The 18,275-nt window shown below is 38.3% G+C and overlaps 1 protein-coding gene across 1 annotated transcript in view; it reads left to right on the forward strand.

Annotated features, from left to right (window-relative positions):
* Positions 1–527: 527 nt before the first annotated feature.
* Positions 528–18,275, forward strand: part of HECTD2 (HECT domain E3 ubiquitin protein ligase 2) — a 36,342-nt gene continuing 18,594 nt past the window's right edge. Inside the window, exons 1-9 of the mRNA XM_064662882.1 lie at positions 528–1,057; positions 5,617–5,746; positions 10,067–10,205; positions 11,960–12,062; positions 12,970–13,059; positions 13,662–13,726; positions 14,776–14,821; positions 15,882–15,991; positions 17,316–17,464. Of these exons, the coding sequence (XP_064518952.1) occupies positions 839–1,057; positions 5,617–5,746; positions 10,067–10,205; positions 11,960–12,062; positions 12,970–13,059; positions 13,662–13,726; positions 14,776–14,821; positions 15,882–15,991; positions 17,316–17,464 (1,051 nt within the window). The 5' untranslated portion in view covers positions 528–838. The remainder of the gene's footprint in view (positions 1,058–5,616; positions 5,747–10,066; positions 10,206–11,959; positions 12,063–12,969; positions 13,060–13,661; positions 13,727–14,775; positions 14,822–15,881; positions 15,992–17,315; positions 17,465–18,275) is intronic.

Genomic DNA, 18,275 nt, shown 5'->3' on the forward strand with positions numbered 1-18,275 from the left:
CACAGTGGTATTTGGTCGAAGTTGGACTTGATGATCTTGAAGGGCTTTTTCAACCTTAACGATTCTATGATTTCTGTATTTTCCTCCTGTGAACATGACATGAAGCCGCGAGGAAGGTGCCCAGAGGTGACAGGACGGTGTGAGAGGTACCACTGGTGTGAGAGGTGCCACTGGCAGCACAGCCCGGGGTGAAGGAGGAGCGGGCTTGCCTTCACGGTACCCGCGCCGAGGGCCTTTCACGCCAGATTTATATTTATATTTATACTTATGTTTATATTTCTATTTCTATTTATGTTTATATTTATTACTTGTGTGTTTACTCGTGGCCCCACACCCCGGCAGCGCTCTCCAGAGCGATTGCGCAGGGACAGCCCCGGCCCCAGCCCGGCTGCCCGGCCGGCACCGCGCCGGTTCCTGCGCCGCGGAGTTTCCGTCGCCGTGTCCTCCGCTGCCCCCGCGCCGCGCCCCGGTCACCAGGCGCGTTTCCATGAGCCGCCTATAAACAACATGGCGGCGGCGGCGGCGGTGGCCCCTCTTCCCGCCCGCGGTCTGTAGGTGGCGCGGCCGGCGAGGGGACGCCCGGGCGGTGGGTCCGGCGCCGCCGCCTCAGCTGCGCCGCGTTCCGCGCTCCCCCTCCTCGGCGGGGCCGCGGCGGGGGCGGCCGGCCTGCGCTCCGCTCCGCCCCGCCGTGCGGGGGTGTCTGGGCGCCCGGGAGCAGCTCGGCTGCTGCAGTGCCGCGGCGGCGCTGAGGGTGCCCGCGGGGGCTCCTCGGAGGAGCAGAGGAGGGCGCGGAGTTTCGGGTGCCGGCGGCAGCTGAGGGGCGGCCGGGATCGGGACCATGTCGCTGCAGAGCCCGCCAGCGGCCACGGCCGCCGCAGAGCTGCCCCCCGGCCCCGGCAAGGGGCTCCCGCCGGGCGCGGAGCTGAGCCAGGGCAGCACCGCGCCCCCGTCAGCCGAGGAGGGCGGCGAGGAGGAGGAAGGAGAGGAAGAAGGGGAGAAGGAAAAGGAGCGAGAGAAATTGCCGCCCATCCCGTCGGCGTCCACCGCGGCTGCCGGGGTAGGTCCCGTCAGCGCCCGGGCAGCCGCCCCCGGGACCGGACCGGGGACCAGGACCGGCTGTGCCGCTCCATGTTCGTTTGCTGTGTTTGCCGCTTTATTTGGGAAGGGAGAGGGAAGGGAGGAAGCATCGTGTTCGTTTTCTTTCATGTTCTTTTCCGTTGAGAGGCTTTCATTCAAGTTTCTTAAAAATAACAAGTGCATCTGTAAGCAGTGACATAATGAAGCTATAAATTCTCCATCCGCTTATAGTTCTTTAACATTTTACAACGGTCTGCTCCGGGGGGTTAGTCATGACTGAGGGTTTGCAGCACTGGTGACTGTTCATTAAGGGTTCTCGGGGGTGGAGGGTTTGAGCGCAATACACTTAATGGCAAGAGAGTTGATGAGAAATAGTTCTGTATTTTTAACTTTTTCTTAAGAAGTCTTACGGTTTTTACTTTGTGTTGAAGCAACGATGACAGAACAGAACGTTTTGATGAAATCATGAATGAGTTAGCGTGGGTAAAAAACTGGGAGAACGGTATTTGCCAGAAAAATTTCATTTCAGAAGCCTCCTTTGAGATTTTTAATTAAAATGAAGTTGTCATTTTCTTTATGTTTTGTAACATTGTATGGTCAGCAGAAAATTTTCCTGGCATGAGTTGAATATCTTACGTAGCTTGGTGTTAAAACTTGGGACAAGTTACTTCAGTCCAACAGCAGAGCAAAAACATTACTAATCCTGTAGTTAAGTAATACACTTATGAGATTTTAGTTCAACAGTTTTGATAAGTATCTGACTTACTAGAAATTAGCATTTTACATAATTGAATGTTAAAAGATTGAGCATATAATACTTATGAATGTCAGGAAATAGTTGTAATGTTGAACTAAGTAATCATATGCAAACTACAAACTCTTTGGAGCAATTCTGCCAATTTTATGTTTTGTCTAAATGTTCCAATCTTCTGAAAGACTTTCAGCTTTGCAAATTTGTCAGAATGTGGGAGACTGTGTTTGTTCTTGTGATTCAAATACCAGTGTGGTGGGACAAGTCTGTAATGGACAAGTGCCCAGGAGTTATTTTTACCTTTGAAAATCTCCAGACTTTGTATGGCAAATACCAGTCCTTTAGAATAAAGATACAAGTGATGGCGTAAAATGTGTCAGGCTCAGCTCAGCCAATGAAAAATGTGTGCACCTGGACAGCCGTGGAGAATCCCAACTGCCTTAAAGAATCAGAAGAACTTCCTTGTAGTGAACGTCCTTCATGTACCTCTGAACCGCTGCCCACAGGCACAAGTTCTCTAAGTTGACCTGCTGCAGAGGAGCTCAGGTCTGGCTGGATGTCACTGCTTGTCAAATGCAGGGCAGGGCTTGAATTTACAAAGAGGGGGTTCGATAGTATGTTACAGAGAGGGAGAGAGTTTTGTGGAGAGATGTCAGAGACAATTCCATAGCCCTGGGTTTCTCTGTAACAGAATGCCAGTTTTGATTGAAATACACCAAACAGGGAATGCTGGTATGCTTTTGCAAGATCTTCGAGTTGCTGTAAAGAGGGTATTGGACCCTTGATCTGCTAAGCCCCAGTTGTGACCAGCTGACACATCTAATTCCAGGGGTTAGTGAAGTGTGTTGTGACATTCATCTTACATAGCATGATTTTAGAACAAATTCTTGAATTAAAAATTCTAATGGAATAGCTGAAAATGAGTTGCTTAATGCTTGTTTGATTTCTTTCTTTTATTTCTAAGGAACATTGTGGAGTTTAAATTAATCCATGAACAAATTAACTTAATCCTGCAAGGAGTTCAGGCTTTTCTTATGGTCCAAATGGTGATTAGAAATAATGCACAAGGGGTGATGGTTTGGATGTCAGTATTCAGATTCTGAAAAGAAACTCGTGGGAAGGTAAATAACTTGCTCCCTAGTGAGCAGGAACAAACAGAGATTTCTTGGAGCAAAACCAGTCCAAAGTTACACCTTTCAAGCTATGAATGGAAGGGGAAATCCTGCTTCTTGTGTAGGCTGTTGCATTGTCAGTTGCCTTTTGGTAATGAGTGTCCTCCATGTCTTCTTGCACAGGAAAGAAAATCTTTTAGTTTTCACTAGTCTTTGCTTGCCACATACATATGGCTTTTAAATAAGCAATGTTAGGGCTAACATAGGATTTTCAAGAAACTCCTCTAGATGATCTTTTGCCTCTTCCCAGAGGGCAGTCTGCATGTGCTCTTCACAAACAGTTTGACTTGTTTTCACCATTTAATTTCACTTCAATAATGAAAATCACAGATTTATAAAATAGAATGCTAGTACCTCTCCAGTCTTACGAAGGGTGTAATGTTTTGGAAAACTTCCACTAAGAAGCCAACAGAGTTGTGGATTATTAATATGCTCTTAAAACAGGACTAAAGATGACTTTGATCCACTTACTCCCTCTAATCATACTCAATCCTTATGGTGGGGAGGGGGTAGGGGAGTGCATGTTCAGTTTTCTGATGGCAGTATGTGTGTAGGCTCAGAAGCTCAGTGACCTCCTACAAAATTTTGTAAGTATGACATGGTGCTGTGCTCTTGTCCTAGATTACACCCCAGGAGTTGTCAGAGTTCCTCATTAATGAGCATGAAGTTTCCCAGTATTCCTCCAGAGCCTTCCAATGAAGCTTTTGTCCATTTGTTTGTCCATATGTCTGTCTTTGTTAGAACTGCACTTGAAGCAGGATGATGGAGTTACAGCATGTGCAATTTTTGTTCTTTATGATCACTTCTGAGGGAGGTGGCATTAAGAAGAAAGTTTTAAAATAGCTGTTCACCTGTAGTATTTTAGTGGCATTGCTGGAGTAAAACCTGGAAAGCTAAGTCAGTCAAAAAGGGTGTCACAATAATTTATTTCATAAATCTCATTTTCTCAATTATCTGTGCTATCTATTCCCTATTCGTCATAATTTGGCTAGTCTGAGCTTCAGAGGTTTTCTGCCTGGAACATACATTTTGTGACAGAGCAGATTGACCTCAGATCTGGATTTGTTTAAAAGTTCTTTTTCAGTCAATGATCTTTGTTCAGGGTCTGTTTTTCTCCAGTCACATGCCAGGTGATTTTTTAAGAAGCATCTTTATGATATTTCAAAGATTGTAGAACAAAAGAAAAAATTAATGCAAAAATTACTGTGGTAGTTACATTTTAGTTTTGAATGTTTGTTTCATACAAGGAATTTGGAACTAGAAATTGAAACTTGGAATTTTTAAAGCTAGAAGTCCTGCTGATTGTTCAGGTTTGTTATGTACTGAGTTATAAGCCATGGAAAAATAGCTATTTGTGCCACAGTTATTTAAAATTCCTGGCAGTGTTCCGGGTTGTGCACACTGTGGTGTGGTAGGTTTATGGGCTGTTATTACCCTCCTGGTGGTATTTCAGGATGTTGTGGTGGAAGTGAAGTTCTTTCCTCAGAATTCTGGCTACATGTTGTAGTTCAAATTTATTTCTCTTAAGCGGAAAGGGAAATGTACTGGCTTAAAAATTTTGATAGGATGCTAATTATTCTAGGGTTTTTATTCTCATTATGGGAATTAAAGTTTTGATTTTCATGGAAACATTTTTTTCCAGCTGAGAGCAGAGATGCCAAATATCAAACAAATGAGTCTTTAGGTTCGGTGAGGCTGAAAATCATGATATGCAGGAAGAGTGTGTATCTTTTTTTCGGTTGACCTACCTTTTCCTGATATCAACTGATGACTTGGAGCTGATATGAAAATTAAAATCTTCATCATGTGACTTCTATCATCTTAGGCAAACCCCTTAACACATCCATACTTTGCAAATTCAAGAGTAAATAACTATATCTAATAGCACCGAGTGTAAAACAGACTAACTGACACAGTCTTTTGGAAGTCTGTTGTGTGATTTCACTTCTGTTTGTTGTTAAAATACATTAGTACACAACACTTCTTAGCAGAGACTTGTGGTACTCAAGTAGAGTTCCTTTTAGCTCTCCTTTTAGCATTTGTGTTAACAAATGTTTGTTGGTTAGCCTTTCTTACGTAGCAGCAGATGCTGACAATTGGAATCATTTGGGAGTTTTACCCAGGTAGTCAGTATTTAAGTTTTATTAGCAAGTTAGAATTTTTGGCTCTGCATTTCAAGTCTTGGGAAATTTTTCAAGAATACTTCAGTATATTAGGGTTATTTGGAAAAAGGAGTATGTGACACTTTCATCTGTTTAAACTGAGTTGGATGTAGGGAGGAATATAAGAGGAGTTAGACATTTGGATACAGACAGTCTGAATATTGTCAGCATTCTAATTGTACTGTGTTTTCCTCACAGTAGTCCAAGGATATCTTCACATCCTGCAAATTAATATTTGAGGTTTTTTAATGTAATGAAAAGGAATTTTATGGTGTATCTCCTGATTTAATTTGAAACAAAATTGCAGAATCATTACTTATGTCTCATTTAGTTTTTACCTCTCTGATTTCAAGATAAAACGTATTTAAGAGAATTCTGTGTAATACCTCACTGGTAGGATTACTCTTGCAGTAATGTATTAGCCCTTTATAGCATATTGTCATCTTAATTACAGGGGTTGGAGGGAGGAGCCAAAAATCAGTTTTCCACTTTCAGCAATTTCATCACAACTATCAACCAAAAGAAAGAAGGCATCGGAAACAGAAATTCACCTACACAACTTGTTATACCCAACATCAAAACCGGTAAGAGAATAAAAGCCCTGTGTTACTTGGTTACCAAGGTAAGAAGGTGCTCAGTTTTCTGCCAATATTTGTATTGGCAGAAACTAGAAATCTAGTTTTCATTAAATTATGCTGTGTTGTACATTGTACAGGCAGGCAGTGATATATATGATAGTCCATCCTCAGTAGAGGTTGTGTCATAGAGACAAGTTGGAGAAGAGAAAAACAAATAGACCTGGAGGATGAAATAATCATCTGAAGTTAAAGAAAGTTAGATTCAGTAGTCTATCTGCAGAGACTCTTTGTCTAACTGCAATCAGGCAGTGTCTCTAGAAATTGTGTCAGAATTTTGGAGAACATTTTCAGTTGCCATCTGAATATTTTGCCTTTCTCGGATAACATTTTTTTCCTCAGAAACTAAAAGTGACCTCCTATCAATATTAACTACTCAGCTGCTAGCCTCTATACCAGAAACATTCATGCTGTTCATTCAGACTCCAAGCTCCTGTCTTTCGTTATTTAAGCCTTAATTGTTTCCCGTCCAGCTTCTGTCTGAATAGTTACTTAGTACAATCTTAGGTTACAATATGAAAGCCTGATGCTTAATAAAATTTAGGACAAAGTAAAATTAATATTGGGTCAAGCAATGTGAAAAATGCAGTACCCTCTTGCAGAATTCATTTCACTAAACAGAAGAAATATGCTCCTCTCCTGCCCTCCTGCCTTTTTTTTTTTTTTTTTTTGTACCTGGCAAAAATGGTGAACTGTAAACACCTTTCTGTTGAAGTGCCCTCAGTTTTGCTGCACATAATACTGTCCCAGTTGTAATTATTGCCTCATAAGTACTTAGTTGTTAATTTTCACCCCACTAATGCATGGCAGTATTTATTATAGTCAGGGATATATTCTTGAAATAGAGCTCAGTGTGTAAAATTGAACAGATATTCTGGTAGTTTCAGAAAACAGATTATTTTTAGCAACAGTGCAAGGTGACTATTTTGAGTCAGTATTGTATAGAATAAGTAACAATTGAAACAGATGTCTCAGTTAAAAATGCTGCTTTTTCTCTGGCAATCAGGAATAATGCTTAGTTGGTGTTTTGGCATGTGTTTGTTTATAAATATATATATCTATATTTATATCTATACATGTGCTCTCTGAGCACGTGTAGAGATATATATATATATATATATATATATGGGCATATACTGGTAATACTTTAGTTAAAGGATGTTAATTTCACTGAAAACAAAAGATGGAAGAGGTAACGCTGGTAAATACAACATGAAGGCCAGGGAGATGTTTGTTTGCTACATAGCTGCCCCATGTAACAGGTCTTCTAATGTGACAATGGTCTGGTATGAAATTTATATATGAAATAGATTGATATAGTTCTAATGTTACAAATACAAGCAAGTTTTGTTTGCTTTAACTATCTTGAAAATTTTTATCTGCCAGCAGCTGTGTTGATCACCATGAAAATAACTGCTGTTCTAAATTCATTTACTCTGAGCTTCCCTGTGCTACTCAATTCTGCTTTGTATCAATGAGATTTTCTTCCCCAGAGTTTTTGGTCGTTCCTTAACCAGCCATGCATTGCTGAATCTTTTTACTTGATGTAACTGGGCAAGAAGCCAGAATGATTGTTTTTTCTCATAATATTGTGTTATTACTGCTTATCAACTAAATAAGTAAAGTTTCAAGTTTCTCCTGGATGACACTTGTGACAGATCTTAATTAGTACTCTTGACTGGCAAATGAGCAAATAAATCTATTTACAAATCAACTTGAATGATGACAAAACATATTGAAGTTAACCCTCTTTGTTAAACATATTATTAAAAATCAATTTTAGCATATCTAAATTAAACTGCATATATTTCAAAGAAAACTGCATGGATGGCAGGGTGCAGCTTAGCACCTGCAGCCTCAGTTTGCTGAAATGAGAAACAGTTTCTGTCAGCAGATGTGAAAAGAATATTTTCCTCATTTCAGTGTATTCATCTGGTTATAACTCAGTAGGTTATAATTCAGCAGGTTATAACTCAATTTTAAAATCCATTTAAAATTGAGAAGATAGAATGAGACAAACGAAAATGGCTTGTTATTCTCAGAATATAAAAATAAGACAAAGTCATAGTTTCTTTGAAGTCAGTCCATCCTGCCTTCAGGAAATGATGCACAGTAGCAGAGCACTTGCGTGGCGGGATTGTTTGGCAGCTTGGCTTGAATTACTTTAGTATGTTTGTCCACGTGGGTTTTTTTTAATTACTACTTTTCTCTTCAAATAGCTTTAAATTCCAGCTGTGAATATCCATATCTGTAGTTGATGCCATACTCAGGGGATTGAGGGCAGTTCTGATCTGTTATCCCATGAATGGTGACTGAGTTAAGTCACAATGACAGTTTCTCTGTCATTAGCATGAGTGAAAAGAATCTGCTTTTGGGATGTGGGGGTTTTGTTAGCATCTGTTTCCCTGCTGTGATAAATGGAGTAGGGAGCAGAGTAGTGATACTACTTTGATGTGTAGTTAATTTTTAAAAGAAACACCTCTTGGAAAAGGCTTAGAGAGCTCTTAGACATAAGGATCCTTCATAGAGGATTTTTGTTAAATATGTTTGACTTTTGAGGACAGTTTTATTTTATGTAGTGTCTTTTATCCCAAACATATGTCACAATTCATATAAATGATTTTAAAAATGTGCAGTATAAATCAGATTTAAAAAGCACTTTGAGGATATTTGTCATAAAATGAGTGTTGGAAATGCCCTGGAAATTTTTTTTCATGTTTTGGATGGGTTTACCTTAGCTGGCTACCAGACGCACCCTGAGCTGCTGCTCCCCCTCCTCAACAGGACATGGGGAGAAAATAAAATAAAAAAGCTCATGGGTTGAGATAAAGACAGGGAATCCACTTTCCAATTACTGTCATAAGCAGAGCAGATTTGAGGATATTAATTTACTGTCAGTTAAACAAAACAAACCCAAAACTCAAAACACCTTCCCCTGCCCTGACCACCCACGCCTCCTTGTTCCCAGTCTCAACTTCCCTCCTTTTTTCCCCACTCTACTGCCTTCTTTCCTCCAAGTGGCACAGAGGAGTGAGGAATGGGAATTGCAGTCAGCTCATAACTTGAACTCTGCTACCCTTTCCTCCTCACTCTGCTCCCCTGCTCCAGCATGGGGACTCTCCCATGGGATACAGTCTTTCACAGACTTCTCCAACATGAGTCCTTTCCATGAGTTGCAGTTCTTGAAGAACTATTCAAATGTGGGCCCTTTCCACAGGGTACAGTCCGTTAGGAATGGCGTGTTCCAGTGTGGGTCCCCAATGGGCCGGAATTCCTGCCAGCAGCTGCTCAGGCATGGGCTCTCCATAGGCTGCAGGGGGATCTCTGCTCCACAGTGGTGCTGCAGAGGGATAACGTGCTTCACTGTGGTCTTCACTGGCTGCAGGGGAATCTCTGCTCCAGACCCTGGAGCATCTCCTCCTCCTCCTTTTCCGCTCATCTGCGTGTCTGAAGGGGAGTTTGTTTGTTTGTTTTTTAATCCCTCCTCTCTCAGCTGCTGTGCAGTGTTTTTTACCCTTTCTTAAATATATTATCATAGGGATGCTACCAGTGTCAATGATGGGCTCAGTCAGCTTTGGCCCATGGTAGGTATGTTTTGGAACTGATTGTGTCTGATGTACAAGCAGCCCGATTTCTCCTCTAACAGCAGCTACACTGTTGCCTAATCTTGCCTCTCTAACTCGATACTATGTTCTCAGACCAAATAGAAAGTAAGGAGTAGAATAGAAAGACCTTGGTAATGCGCTGCTAGTGCTAGAATGGCAGCCAAATTTTTTGAGGAAATTTTTAAAGATGCTATTGTTTCACGAATTCTCTGTAAGACAAAAAAGTTTGCCTTTCCCATTTAATTTATTGGAGGAGTTCTTTAAGGAGGCAGTAGATGATCCGCAGTCTGCTCTAGATAAAATTATATGTCACGGTGTAGAAAAATGGACTGAAGTCTTGTCCTTGTATGACAGTTGGACTTTGGTGTGGTTGTGTCAGAGATTTTTCATAGCTGTAGGAAACACCATTGTTGCAGTTTGTATATTACAGTATTTAAAATCTATATTGTAAATACAATAGGGGGCAGCACTGCTATTTCTTTCAATTAGTCAAAGTTTCCATCATGTCTGGGAGGTGCAAATGGTAAGAAAAATCCTTGTTTAAAGATGTAGGATCAAACACTGTGTTTTCTTTTTTTTCCTAGTTCCTATACATCTGCATTTTACTAACTAAATATTTATGGATATGATTGCATTGTATTTATTCTTCTTTACCTTTTTTTAGTGAGAGACCTACCACCTATTTGCCTCGACGTACGGCAAAAGCAGCGCATGTCTGTAGATACGTTACCCCAAGAACCGAAAGCACCATTTCCTCCTGAACCTTCCCTTCCCATTCGAACCAAAACTGTGAAAGATTTTCAGTAAGTTATACTGTTGTTCTTAAAAGTGTACTTTCTTTCTTTCTTTGGACTTTTTTTTCATTTTGACCTAGTTCATACATTTGATTTTGTTAATGTCAAATGAGGAAGCAGTTGAGTAAGACTGACAGGAGTTTGGTTGTGATGGTGGAATCGATAACTCTGTTGCTCTGAAAATTATCAAATTTTTTTTTTTCTACCTTGCAGTGTTGTTCCATGCAGAAAATGGCAAAACATATACTTCAGAGTTAGAAATTCAGTGGGTGTTTAGTTTTGGAAAAAAATATATGTGGCTTATTGTAGGCTGTAAAATCCCTTGCAGTCTTAGGTATTTTCTTTGTACTACCAATTATTTCTCTTTTCCACGTTTGAAATTTTGTGCATTCAGTGAAGAAAAGGAATGCTTTTTGATTGTCCAGTGTGTATTTTGGTGGGAAAGGCAAGCAGTGTAAAGGAGAATTTGAAAAGTCAAGGAACTTGTCACTGACAACTGAGCCACTTTTCTCTGGTCTCCACTTGAACACTGAGTCATTGACCACAGGTCTTTGACTGTGACCATCCAGCCAATTCCTTATCCACCAAGTGGTCCACCCATCAAATCCATGTCTGTCCAGTTTAGAGACAAGGATATCATGCAGGACAGTGTTAAATCATAGAATCAAAATCACAGAATAAACTAGGTTGGAAAAGACCTGAGATCATTGAGTCCAACCTAATATAGGTTTGTGTTGGAGGAGACCTTTAAAGTTCATCTAGTCCAACCTCCTTGCAATAAGCAGGGACATCTTCAACTAAATCAGGTTGCTCAGAGCCCTCTCCCAGCTGATTTTGAATGTTTCCAGGGATGGGGCATCCAGCACCTCTCTGGGTAACTTATGGAAGCGTTTCACCGCCCTCATTGTAAAAAACTACTTCTTATACCTAATCTAAATTGACCCTCCTGCATTTTAAAACCGTTACCCCTTGTCCTGTCCCTTTTAATCCTCTGCTGTGAGCCCCTACTGTCCTTCCATTGCCCCTCTCCCATGACTGCCATCCACCAGGAATGGCTAGGTTCTTCTTTGTTGGATCTGACAGCTGCTCCCTACACTGAGCTGGGTTTTGGTTTCCCCATGCTGAGACTTTCTTGGACAGTCTACTGCAAAGCAAGAGGGAGGGCCTTCTAGGGGAAGGCCTTGAACAAGTCCAGGTAGATGATATCAGTCATACTTCCATCATCCACCACCACCGTAACCCCATTGTAGAAGGCCACCACATTTGTCAGGCACAATTTGCCTGTAGTGAAGCCATGTGGGCTGTCACCAGTGACCACCTTGTCATGTGCCTAAGATAGTTTTATTTGAAATATTTGAAGAGAAATAAAATTTTGCAGAAATGGTAATGAATGTAATTGGTTTAGGAGCCTTTATACTTAAATAAATTAGTCTGAGAAATTTTATCTCGTGTTAGTGTAGCTTCAGCATAATTTTGTTCTGCTAATTATTTGTCTTAACATACTGAACTGTTACATCTTGAATTAACATTTTGAATAAAAGACATTGCTCAGGTGTATCAAACACAAACTATGCTTTTGTTCTCTTATAATACCATGATCTTTAAATGACAAAGAAGATGTTAGAAAGATACTGATATTATACTTGTCTGTCTTCTAAGTGTGCTTAGTGAGAAAAGCTTAGAGTTTCAGTGCATTCTAGAGTCTTAAGTGGCTGAAAAGATCAGACCCTTATATTACCAGTATTTTAATGTATTCTTTCTAGGGATGATGTGGAAAAGTCCAAGGCATCGGGAGACTGGAAAGCTGTACATTATTTTTATTCTACAACATTTGATTCTTTTCTGGAGATAAATGCTGCGTTTAAGGTAGAAAATAATTCATAATACTATTTAGTAATTACAGTGCTTTGCATATTCAAAATGTTTACAAAAATATCAGTTAAAGGCTTGCAGGTGGTTACTCAAAGGCCACTATGATCATTTTGTCACAATCTTGCTTACCTTTGATAGACAATCTGTTATTGTATTTCTTCACTGATTCCAGTTTAAGCAACTATATTTCAAGTTTATGTGGAGCTTTAAAATTCCAGTATGTAATTTGTTTTGTGACACTATGACTGTCTAGATACTTTCTACACAAATTACAGTTTTAAAACATCCAAACTAATGCAGCTAATGTGGAGACCCAGGCAAATCTGGAAACAGAAATTCTCTGTCCCTAAAAAAGGGTGTGATATGGGCTCTAGTAGAGCTGTTTGTGTGTTATGATGGCATGCTTGGTTTTCCTTGAGAAATAGCTATATTTGTGTTTCTTAATTCATGCTAAATTATTATTTCCTGCCTATTATAGAGCAAACTATGCTTATGATATTTCATATGGACAATAGGGCCTGAACCTAGACAAATAACCTGTGACTTTTAATTACTTTACAAATATATTGAATGCTTAAAAGGTCATTGCTTTTGTCTGATGATGGATCCACAACAAAGATAAAAGATGAAAGTTCAATGTAATTCATTATTTGAAGCCCTCTTACATTTTTAAAATAGAATGGCAAGGTAATGGAATTACCTGAATATTGCCAATGTGTCAGAGTACTGTTGTTTTGCTTCATTTTTCACGTATTAATTACAGAAACCTGTATTCTTTTGTTTTGATAAGGAAAATAGTTACATATGTTTTCTTAAATGTTAGAATTATCTTTTTCAAGGATAGATAAAATATTTGAAGTATTTCAAACCCAAAATGCTTCATGTATTATCTAACTTACAGAAAGATACCAGTTCTCCATTTAATACCATTGAGGACTCTGGAATCGATGCAAAATTTGTGGATGTTGTCTATGATGCCTTATTAAATACTGTAAGTAGAAGAAAATAATTCATGTTTTAAAACTTAACAATTATTTCAGTGAAGAAATATGCTAAGAAGCAATTTATACCAAAAGTTTTTCTCAGATATGCATGATTTCTGAAGAATCTCTCAAAACACACTTAAAACGATCCCATGAGAATTTACCATAGAATCATGAAAGCTGCTCTAATAAAAGAGGAGGAAATTTTTCTACTTGTAAAGCACAGTTTATATTGTGGTAGATCTTAAAGGCCACTTTCAAGTTATAACATGACTTGTGGTGGGACACTGCATGGTGGGAAATAAAGAAAATGTGAGGATGGGGATAGCAAAAAGTAAATACTGTGCCTAGTAAACAAAAGGCAGAAGTAATTTAGACATTATATTTACAGTTTTTAAGTTAGTTTAAGTGTTGAAAGCCACAATTGGCACAACCTCAGGCCTCAGCTAGTAATCTGTGAGGAAGATACTTAGGACCTCAGCATCATAACACAAAAGATTTCTTTGCTGTCTTGAATCACAAGCAAAACAAACTAATTTTTTGTTACAATATCTTGTATTGAACATGTATAGTTACTTCAGATTTGATTTTTCCTCTCCTTTTTCCATAGCCTCAAGATGTTCAGAAGTCAGTCTTAAAAGGAATAATTAATGGTCTGCTACAAGAATGGACAGGGTAATTATAACAAATGTTTGCATTAGTGCTGTGTCAGCACTTAAAACTGATGTTTTGTCTTCATCATTTTAGACAAAGAAAGAAAATGTTGTCATGCAACTTATTTGATGCATAAGAACTTAATTCTTTTTGCATGGCAAATCTGCTGACATACATCTTGAACTCTGTCAGCTGACATTTAACCTTTGGGAGGCAGATCTAGATGCAGCCATACGTTCCTTCACCAAATCTCAGCTACTTGTTCTCAGGGCATTCCTTTGGACATCTGATTTGGGAGATGAGTTAAGGAATTTATTTAGGGTAAAACTTATTGTCCACCCCCCAAGAGCAACTAGGGTAACTCCCTGATTTGAAGTTTACTTCACAATGCCATTTTTGTGTGGCAGCAGCATAGGAAGAGCAGTGCAGGATGCAGAAGGGGATAGCCCAAAAGTAGTTTTTCTGGGAGATGACAACATGATGATGAGTTCTTAGCATGAAGTAATAGAAGTGAGAATGCAAAGTTAATTCATAAAAAGATATAGCAAGAGACAGTGCCTTGTTGTGACTCACTTGTGATGCAGGTCTTGGCTATTCCTTTCTCCATTTTATGCTACTTTTTCTGTGCTGTTGCTGCATGGGTGCTTTTGGTTATGTGAAAGCCTTGATAAATGGCAAGACATACAGAGGCTGCAGTGGTAGAAGTGTATGGAGAATTCTTGCAGGAAACATCAAAGATGGAGCAAATAAACTCATCTGTGGTGTGATTCAAGATAGACAATAGCATGGAATTGCCTCTTTGATCAGAACTGAAGAATAATAGGTTCTCCACTTTTAACCTTCTCTCATGTTATGCTACAAAAAACAGATGATAAAACAGCCTACTGCCTTTAGGAAGTTGTCAGAATCTGTAAATGTCCTTTTCAATTACTGAGAGCAGTGAAGATTCTTAAATATGGTATTCTGTACTTATTGACCAAGCAAAATAAAATTGTGTGTCATTTTATGACTCTTAATGTGTGTAAATGATGCATACATATGGTTCTGTTTGTTATTTTATTCATTCATAGGCCACGAACAAAAGATGATCTTAGAGCATACTGTATACTTTTACAGGTAAGAAAAATGATCTTTTTGTTTAAAAATGTGTCTGCTTAATTTATAATCTATAAACCAGTATACTATGCAAACAAGATAATTCGTATAGCTGAGATACTTCATATCTATGGAAGAAGTGTAGGGAATGCATGATGGGAGTGGGACCTTGATGGAAAATAGTTGATGGGGAAAGGTTGCATAGACTAAAACTATGAACTAACAGTTAGACAGGTAATTGTTTCCTGTTATTTTGTGGGTTGAAAGAACAAATGTTTTACCATGTTATTTGTTCTTATTTCATCCTTATTCCCAGATTTGCTTTATTGGTATGCTGTAACTGAAAGTTTCAGTATATACACTTTCTGATATTGCTGTAACTTTCTCCAGTGTTGCATTTTAAGCAGACTTTCTTCAGTTTATCTAACTGGCTGCATTGTCTGATTTTTGTCTGAGTTCACCTATTACCTTTGTTACTGTAGGTGATTTGCGTTTGCAGCAGATTTCCCCTTTAAATTTTGCCAATGTAGGTAACACCTCTCCACACAAGGAGTGGTTCTACTGTTATTTGACAATATCAGATAGTAATTTAATTTTTTGAGACAATAGTTTTCTTCTTTGGGGTGGTATAGTAGCTGTGAATTACAAGGGCTATCTCCTGCTGAAATGTGGGAATGTGTGAACTCAGACAAGAGGGACTGACATGCAGAGAGACAGAAGCTACAAGAATCATTTTACTGAGATGAAAAGCCCATCACTCAGAGAAATGTAATTTATGTGCTACAGTGTAAAGGAGAATCCAGAAAAATATATTGGTTACTGCCTTTGGGCTACCTGTGGGCTTTCTTTTGAAAAAAAAAAAATCGTACTTTTACAATATAGCAATTATGTATTTCTTATTGGGCTAGAAATTGCAAGTCATTTTTTCCCATAGTTTTACCTCTGTCACAGCTATTTTTGTGAATTCCTTTCCTGTGTAATTGAATTGTATTGGCAACAACAAACATAAGAAAAAATCCTAATGACTTTACTTCTTTTATGCAGTTTATTAACCTAACACATTTTTTTTAATCTTTTTCAGAATCCTCAATTTAGTAACACTTCTACTTATGTCATCTATGCTCACTTGCTAAGACAGATAGCAGCCTTAACAGAAGCTGACCATCATTTCCTAGTGCACTGGTCTAAAAAGTAAAAAAAAAAAAAAAAAAAAAAGAATTTAAAAAAAAAATTAAAAATTCCATTTTTAGGATTACAATTGTTATTGTATTTCCATTGATGTTGACTGTTTTATAAATTATATGAAAGTTAATTTAATTGACTAAAGAGATTGTTTTTGATGTTTTCAAAGTACATATGGTCATAGTCCACTAAGTGATACTGATTTATAGATGCAATATGTATGTAATGTATAAAAATTAATATCTTTCTGCAAAAAAGCCATAATTGGAAAAAAACTTGCCTAAGTTATTCTTCCATAAGACATGCAAAATAACTTGTGTGTAAATTTTTAGTTACATGTTTATATGGTATTATTAAAACAAACATATTTATGATCTTTGTTTAAATAAAGTTTTATCTTGCATAATTTGCAAAAGATATTGTAATGTTACTGTATTGTGTGAAAACTACGAATGAATTAGAGTCCTTGCTTCATAGTGTAATAGAGGTGGTGAGAGAGTGTGGTTAGGGCATTAGATTTGTAATTAATTGAAATAACTCTAATAGCACCTCACTAATAAAGTCATATGGGAGTTACTGCCCAAAGAGCAGCTTCCAAGTTGGTATGCAGATTGCTCTCCTTGTGCTGACTGTGCAAAAAGTTCAGTTTGGGGTAAAAAAAAAAGTTCAGCCATATTTGCAATTCCCTTATCTCCTAGGGAACCTGTTAGTAAAAGATTTTATTTTCTGCAAGGATGGAAATTTGGTAAAATATGATTTCATTTGAACTGGTGTTTACAAATAAGGTTTGCACTCTTGGTTAAGGATGCAATAGGCATATCAAAACATCTATTAGAAGTGGAAACCATTAAAATAGGAGAGGTCTTGTTTAGAAAAGGATATTTTAACATACCTACATGTGTATTTTTGTGCTATTATGGAAGTGGTGCAACATGTAATTTAAAATGTGCACTTGTCACAAGCACTTGAAGTACTTTTCCTCTTTATTCAATAGGACCAAGTATCTCAAAATAAAAAAATCAGAATTCCTCAGTATTCAGAGTATGGAGTGAAATAGATAAGGCATTTTGTTTACTAAAAGTCAAGAAGAGATAATGATTCTATTGCTCTTTTTTGTTTGTTTTTTTTTACAGAGCAATAGTTAGGGGCACACTGAAGAGAATTACCGTGTGTCAATACTTAAAAGCACGCCTCTTCAAACTTTGTATTTCAAATTGTGTTTTTATGTATAGGACAAAAGCATGTTTTTGAAAAAATAACACTGAAATCTGATAGCATAAACTCTAGTGTAGACAGTGATCACATGAGAGTAAGTGCAGCATGTCTATTTTAGGATTTCACAGAGGAGGTTCAAGCAGGTGGTGGACAGGTTACTGCAATTCATTTCTTTACGTCTGTTTCCTGCAAAACCTGAAGAGTTTCCACCTATGGTGAAATGTAACTGGTGGATTCCATCAGCAACAAAAGTCCTGGCTTTATTTAGTAGGTATTTTTCTTGAACTCTGTATGCATATGTATGTTTATATATATATGTTTGTGTGTATATATAATGTTTGAATATATATATAGATGTCGAAATATATATATATAGAGAGAGAGAGGATAGTTTATGCTGCTCCTCTTCTGGGGGAGACTGATGGTGGCACAGTACAAACTACAATAAAGGTAGTAAGCAACAAAGAAAGTCTTCTGTTGCTTTCCAGTAGATGATAATTGCTACGCATCATTTTCCTGTGACAAAAACTGAAGATTGTTCAAACAGAAATCCACAGAAGTGACCAATGGTTAAGGTTTCCCTTAGATTTGTAAAAGAAATGTCTTAAATTTGTAATTGCCGGAATTTCATCTGTAACTGGCCTACCCCCACAGAACTATTTAGCATCCAAAGGAATTTAGGCAATGCATGTGCTTCTTAAATCCAAAACAACAGTGTAAAAAAAGTAAATTTGTGCTCAGTTCAACATAGAGCACAGCAAATTTGACCACTGCAAATTCACACCTTCTCCTCAACTCATGCCAAATAGTTTGGTGATTAGAGCATATACTTTCTCCTTTCTAGGAGAAAATAAAGACACCAAATTAAAATTAAGATTGGAATTAAGATGCTTTCACTCTCAACACTTTTACTTAAAAGCATTCTGCACAATCCTACCTGTCCAGAATTAGGCACATGAGCACACCGAGATGCGTGTTTTCTAGTCATCTATGAAAGAATTGCCAGTTCCTTAGTTCTGGAAAAAGAACTACTTAGTAAATCAAAAGACACTGCTTTGTGTCTGACTGACCAAAATTA

The sequence above is a fragment of the Pseudopipra pipra genome, chromosome 8, assembly GCF_036250125.1.
Source record: "Pseudopipra pipra isolate bDixPip1 chromosome 8, bDixPip1.hap1, whole genome shotgun sequence".
Classification (NCBI taxonomy): Eukaryota; Metazoa; Chordata; class Aves; order Passeriformes; family Pipridae; genus Pseudopipra; species Pseudopipra pipra.